This window comes from Corvus brachyrhynchos, unplaced genomic scaffold, assembly GCF_000691975.1.
Source record: "Corvus brachyrhynchos isolate BGI_N302 unplaced genomic scaffold, ASM69197v1 scaffold60, whole genome shotgun sequence".
Classification (NCBI taxonomy): domain Eukaryota; kingdom Metazoa; phylum Chordata; class Aves; order Passeriformes; family Corvidae; genus Corvus; species Corvus brachyrhynchos.
In genome coordinates, this window is record NW_008236767.1 from 5738634 (window position 1) to 5745583 (window position 6950).

Here is a 6950-nt window from a genome sequence, read left to right on the forward strand (position 1 = left end):
GGGGGGGTAACTGGAGTACTTAAAAAATGTTACTATTAAAGACCACAGAAAAAAGAAAACCCAAACATTATTTCTATACATCCCAGAATTCATTTAAAGTTGCTTTGAATGATAACCAGCTAAGCCTACTGCATTATGGGATTAAAAGCACAGAATCACAGTTCAGGGTAAAAATGTTCTGAACAAAAGGAATCTGACAACAAGCTGCAATTGGAATTAAAAGTATAAAATAGTCCCAAATACATGGATGCCCATTTTCCAGTGAGACGTTTCTTGCCATGGAAACAGAAATTACTAGATAATAAGAACAGGAGACTGCCACTGTAAAGACTTCTCTACCTACAGTCTTCAGAGACCAGACTTAGACACAGACTATCCTCTACAGCAGACAGGAATCCCTTTAGGACATTCATCTTGTGGCATCTTGCTTCACTTGCTGAATCAGAAAGTTTCTTTATGGAGTTACATAAATCAGAGGTTTATTAGCTTTTTAATCTGCCTTAAGACTGTCTTCCACCAAAAGGGACTCTCCTTGCCTTCTTCACTGCCCTTGCTAAGACAGTGCCATCATCTCTCCTGAGCTACTACAAGCCTTTGAATGACTGCACCAAAGTCCAGCCAGGGAACCTGACCTACAAGAAGAACCAGGTTTTAGACAGGTCCTGTAGCTCTCTTTTTAAGGGATACTATCACCACAGCATCAGAACTGCTCCTCTAAAGAGGAGACAACTTCTCACTAGAAACTGAGATTTGGCTTTGTGATGGTTTTTGGTTTGAACTGTGTGCTGCAGAAAGTTCTTCTAGTTTACACCCTGAGCTCCAAAACCAGCCAATTTTCTTATTGTCCCAAGGTTCACCAAGTATGCATACCATAGATTTATATATACATATTTATAAATAACCAAAAATGGAATAAAGATTTTTAAAACTTCCTTTCTTACAGAATAGCTTTAAGAAGCATTTGGTCACTGACCTCTTTCAGTGTTGCAAGAATAGCAGTTTTTAAGGCTTCTTCTTGCTTTACTTGTTCATCTTCTAGTTTCTTAACATCATTGCTCAAATATGGTTTGAAGTTCATCTTCAGGTAATGTCTTCCTCTTATGTGGTTAAAAATCACATCAAGTGAGCGAGGTAAAATACCAAGATCTTTTGAAGTCCCTTAAAAATATTACAAACTTAAGTGTAGACATTCATGTAAGCTTCTCATTGGATTTTGACTCAGTTTTTATACATGCAAATATTTTATACCTTGGATAGTGAATGTCTTGCCTGCATTTGTAACTCCATAAGTAAACACCAGTCCATTCACTCCATTAACATATGCTCTTACTATATCTTTCATTGAGCCTTCAAAAAACTCACTCTGAGTAGTTTCTGGTCCAAAGACCTTGGATAAGGGGAAGAAAGAAAAAAAGGAGTGACATATGGCACAAAGAAGTTTAATAAGCAAAATATTAAGTACTGATTAGAAGTGACTAATTTTTCAGAGCAAGCTGGGTAGGAGATACTAGCTTAATTTCCTGTCTTGCCTGAACCCCTTCTGAATCAGTGTTTTCTGCTGGGTTCTCACAGGATGCCTGTGCCTGCTTAATTCTGAGAGGCACTCAGGCTTGCACTCATTTTTGAATATTTTCCTACTCCTAAAATAAACTGCTTAGAATTCTACTGAGCCCATGCTGTTCAGTGGATACTTTCAAGAGCTCTGCTGGTAATGTAGAACTCCCTCCTCACTCTGCACCAGTTACCCACAACTGAGGAGAAAAATCAGCATTACAATGGTCTAAATAACTCAATCCCTGTAACTGTTTATCTTTGGGTACTGTAAGAAGAGAACTTCTTGTACTAGGCAAAGTTAAGAAATTTACTTTCAGTATAGGAGGTTTAAGCAGTTAAGGGGCTATTCTTTCAAAAGGAAGTTACTAAATACATGCTTACATAAACTCCTACAAACATAAGGTTTCCTGTAACACTTGCCAGATAAAAGCACCTGCAGGAACAGCAGAACCACAGTAAGTCTGTGCCTACAAGGAGTTTCTGTAGCATCTAATCAAAGAAAACCACAGACCTGCCAAAGAAGCTTCCTTGTCTCATCTAATAGGCACCTCCATTGTAATACAGATTTCTTGACAGCTTATCAGTAATTAACAAGCAGTCTTTTTTTTTTTAAAGGCAAGTACCACCACATGTAATTAAAAAAAGAAAAATTACATTGCATGACATAATACAAAATTCAGCTTTCATTACAGTGAAAAACAAAAATCTAAAAATTTTAAACAATTTGGCCTACCTGAGAAAAGGTGAAGCTATGCACAGCATGACCAATCCCTCTTTCACTGTTTTTCATTGCAGAAGACTCTTTGGGTGCATTAAGAATTACTGTCTGGGCATCTTCAATAGTTACACAACCCTGAAAAAAAAAGGCAAGGTAAACCAAAACATGACACACAAAATTATTCAGGAAGAAAGCTATCTGAACAAAACAAAAAATAAACACCCCCTCCAAAACTCTAGTGTCTTCACCTATTTACCAGAGCTACAAGAAGTCCCACAATTTACATATATCATGTCGAGGCGTGTCACCACAGAGATATTCACTTCACATGAAAGCCAGAGGATAGACAAAGTCAAGGCAGTCCTCTGGGGTTTTCTAAGAGGTAAAAACTTTTACTAGCAGTCCTTCCAGCAATTTTTCCTTGGGAACACTAGCTAAATCCTGGTATTTTGTGATTGTCACTTGCACAATCACTATGAAAACAAAATTATATAGAAAATTACTGCTTTTCCACATCAGTCATTTTCAGTGTGAAATAGACTATGAGCAGAACTAACAAAGTAAGATAAGTCTGAAGTGTTACCCTTGATCGATAAACAGTGTTACCAGTAATGAAAGAAACTGAATTAGTTTCAAGCAATTTGATCGCTATTTCTCAATTAAGTAAAGGTAAAATACAATTACCAAACACTCACTAGCTAGATATATGTAGGATGCAGTGTCAAAGGAAAATTTATTTTACACCAGACTGGCTACCAAAGATGCAAACTGAACTCCCAGTATAGCTTAACAGTGTCTTGATGCATCATCTGAAAGGATTGATTGTAACTAAATCTGACATTTATGTTCAGAGACCGGCCAGAATTTCTAAAACTAATAATCCATGTGTGGTGTGTACAGACTGTTCATATGAACACACTGTTCTTCCTAGAAGTCTCAATTAACAAGTCTGCTTATTAACTGATATAGAAGCTCTATGCCAGTAATTAACTGATACAGACCTCATAGCAGCCTACAACTTGCTCATGAGGAAACAAGGGGCAGGCACCGATCTCTTCTCTCTGGTGACCAGTGGCAAGACACAAAGGAATGGCCTGAAGTTGTGTCAGGGCAGGTTTAGGTTGGATATCAGGGAAAGTTTCTTCACCCAGAGGATGGCTGAGCACTGAAACAGGCTTCCCAGGGTGAAATGGTGACAGCAGCAAGCCTGACAGAGCTCAAGAAGCATTTGGACAATGCTCTCAGGAACACGTTGTGACTCTTGGGGCTGTCCTGTGCAGGGCCAGAAGCTGGACTTTGATGATCCTTGCAGGTCCCTTCCAACACAGCTTATGCTGTGACTCTGAGAAGCTCTAAAGCTGCTTTCTGAATTTCGACCAATCACTTGCTCACTGTGCCAGGCTCTGAACCTATATAGTCTTTAACATTTCTCCCACATCACCAGGAACAGGAATGCAGGTCAGATGTACCAAACCCTAGAGAACAACACAATAACCCAGCATCTGCAGCATGTGCCATCAGCTGCCACCGGCCTCGTAGAAGCCTGTGAATAGAGACCCAAAGCAGTCAGATCTGCAGAGCTGGAAGCCAGCTGGTAACAATTCACTCCATTTGACTCCCCCAGCTACCCCTGCAGGTAAGTTGGCAGGAGCTGGACCATTTCTGGCACTGTACGCATAATTTACATCCAAAAAATTCAACTTCCTGCTTTCCCACAGGTGACTCTGGAGAATCACTGGCAGGAGTACAGAATTTCATCCAGAGCTCTTAGGCTTTACTTCCATAAATCATTATCTCTATAAGCAACAACTGAGCAGTTAATCAGTTGATTGTCTATGTTTAAAGCATCAGCCTACAACTATAAGAAATAGGTCTTGGGTTCTACTTTTTCCTTTTTTTTTTTTTTTTTTTGTGCCACATATTTGGAACAAAGGTGCCTCCCTGAAAATTATGCATGGCAGGGAGGAAAAAAAGACCTAAAAATTAAATTGATCTGTTTGATTTAATGATTAGGAAGTGAGGTTTACTTGATTGTTTTATGTGGGTTTCTTCCATTTGTTACCCAGCATTTTCTTCTTGGATTCAGGTGATAGTAAAGAAAGTAGAAAACACTAAAAATGTTGAAGATCTTTCAATCATTCTGTTTTTGTAGGCTGAGAAAAAACAGATTAAGCAGGTAATAGATTGGAAGTTCAACCATTTCAGCACGAACTACATGAAAACAAAAAAGAAATAGTACAAACTTCAATGTTCGCTTTTTTCCTCCCTGCTTTTAAGATGTATCACACTCCAAAGAGGAATATGCTAAACAACTCACGAAACAATTTGATTTTGCAAATCAATTTATACTTGGAGCCAGCTCAGACTGTGGAATTTACCAAACTGGAAGCACTGTGGCAGTACACACTATTCAAGGAGAGCTGACTAAGCAAAAGCAAAAAGGGAAGTTGAGGAGGGGAAAAGAATTATCCAAGTGAAAATGATACAAAGGTTCCAACTCTGGTAGATCAAAAGCAAGAATGCATTTTTAAACAGCAATTTGCAAAAAGCAAATAAGAACTAATATTAAACCCTCCTTAGAGTTCTTGAAGCTGACTTCTCTTCAATCAGAGAGCCTGCAAAGACAAGGGCTGACAGATATGATATAGAGACCTTGTCTTCCAAAGACAGCTAAGGAATTCTTTGCATCAGTGATCACAATGAGGGGAAGGGGAGCACTTCTGCATGTTTGTACATATAAAACACCAAAGCCTCTGAATCTGATAGTGTAGAGATTCTGTAGAAGATTTCTGACAGGCTTAGCAGAAAGTCAGCATGATGAGGTAGGAGATTATTCAAGCAGTTCAAAGAAACTCGAGGGTCAGATACTCAAATTACCCCTAGAATTGCATAATCTCTTCCATGGAACTCCTTTGTATCTTGAGCACTACACGAAGTTGACACCAATTTCTAAATAACGTACCCGATGGAATTTTGAAGAGCTGCAGGTGTGCATGTCTATACCACACAAATTATTAAAAATCGTGGGGGTGGGAAAAAACCACCTCGCATCTCACCAGGTGCCCACCAGTTCCATGTGGGGGCAGTACAGGGCTTATGTAAAAGAAAGTTCTGCCTTACAATACCGCGTGTTGCTCAGGGGAGAAAAAAAAAAAAAGTTATTTCTTAATTCTACAACGAACCTGGGATTCATGGCTTTCAAGCTCTGCTATAGAAAAGGGCCTCACTCTCAAGAAGACTTTCAAAGGCTCATATACCTATTCATTAAAGAGAAAAAAAGACACAAAACACAGTTATAATTGCCACTTTTTAAACAGAACAGCCTCAAATCATATCAGCATACATATCTGATACAGCGTTTCCTATTTTATATTAATGCCTCACTTTTTCCTTTCACGTCAAGTTCAGACTCTAAGCTTTTATTTGCTTCTTTACCTTCTACTGTCCTTAAGTAACTCTCTTTTTGTGTACCCCCCCCCTTCCCACTGCCCTCCCCTTAGCATTCTTTCATGACAAAGCCAGTATTTTGATTTTAAAAGAGCACACTATCAGAGGCATAAATTGCACTGCTTCCACCTTCTGGTCTCCCTCTGTACTGAATTCAAGCTGTGTTATTCTAACAGCTGCTACACAGTACTGCACTTCCATTTTGTATGGAGTATATTCAATTAACACTGATTGACACATTCTTAGCCTCAAGAGACCACTTCCTTACCACTATCCAGGCATCAGACCCTCATCTTCCTCACAGTAACAACCAGGCAACCCTTCTCAGTTGCTCAGGTGGCCTTTTCCATCCCCTAACCACTATACAACAGTCTCCCCACCCAGGTAAAGCAATAATAGCAGGGAGCATTTTAGAGGGATCCCAGCACTCCTTCCTTTCTCAAGGACCTTCAGTCTTTACTTTGGCAATATTTCATTCAGCAGATGGATTTACTAGAGTTCTCCACAGTCCTGTCATGACCAGCACTAATCAGACAAAATGAAGCCACCCGAGGAAAAGTCACCCAGGAAACATACCCCTCTAAAAAAGCATAGATGGCTATCTTCTGTTCAAGTACAGCAGAGCAGAAGATAGATTTTTTTTAATAGATTTTTATTTCCAAGCACCTAACAAGCTTTCAACACAGATCCAGATGCTTTTTAAAGCTTATTAAAAAGAACAATCCAGCTTCATTACATTCAAAGTGCAGTTACCGAAGTCCTTTACTTTTTTTTTTCTCAAAGCTTAGCACATCACATCGCATAGCACTGACCACCTATCTGCATTTGGTATTGCCTATGACCTGTGCATAAGCAGTGAGAAATAAGCAGAAGAATCAAACACATCTCAGGGGCAGAGGAGTACAGCAGTTTTTCGTAAAGAAACATTTGTCAGAATTAAAGCTTTAAAAAAAAACCAAAAAACACCCAGCATCACCAGAAGACACCCTGTAAAACCAATCCACACCTGCTGTTCCTCTGTATTAGGCAACAGTGTTGACTCCAAGGGCGAAGGTTTACCCTCTACATTCAGAAAAGAGACCGATTCCAACACATCACACACTTCTGTGGAAACGTAGTTTCTGCCCTCATTAGCCATCGTTCTCTGCAAAGGGACTTGCAGGGAAGGGGGGGGGGAGGGGGGGAACATTTCTCAGAGAACAGACCAAAATACATATAGAGCAAAACAAAG

General features: G+C 39.5%; 1 protein-coding gene across 1 annotated transcript in view; it reads right to left on the reverse strand.

Annotated features, from left to right (window-relative positions):
• LOC103625503 (kinesin-like protein KIF20A) overlaps positions 1-6868 on the reverse strand; it is a 25166-nt gene extending 18298 nt beyond the window's left edge. The window contains exons 1-5 of the mRNA XM_017727472.1: positions 6726-6868; positions 5455-5529; positions 2288-2407; positions 1249-1387; positions 974-1158 (exon numbers count right to left, since the gene is read on the reverse strand). Coding sequence (XP_017582961.1) covers positions 974-1158; positions 1249-1387; positions 2288-2407; positions 5455-5529; positions 6726-6857 — 651 coding nt within the window. The 5' untranslated portion in view covers positions 6858-6868. The remainder of the gene's footprint in view (positions 1-973; positions 1159-1248; positions 1388-2287; positions 2408-5454; positions 5530-6725) is intronic.
• Positions 6869-6950: the final 82 nt, after the last annotated feature.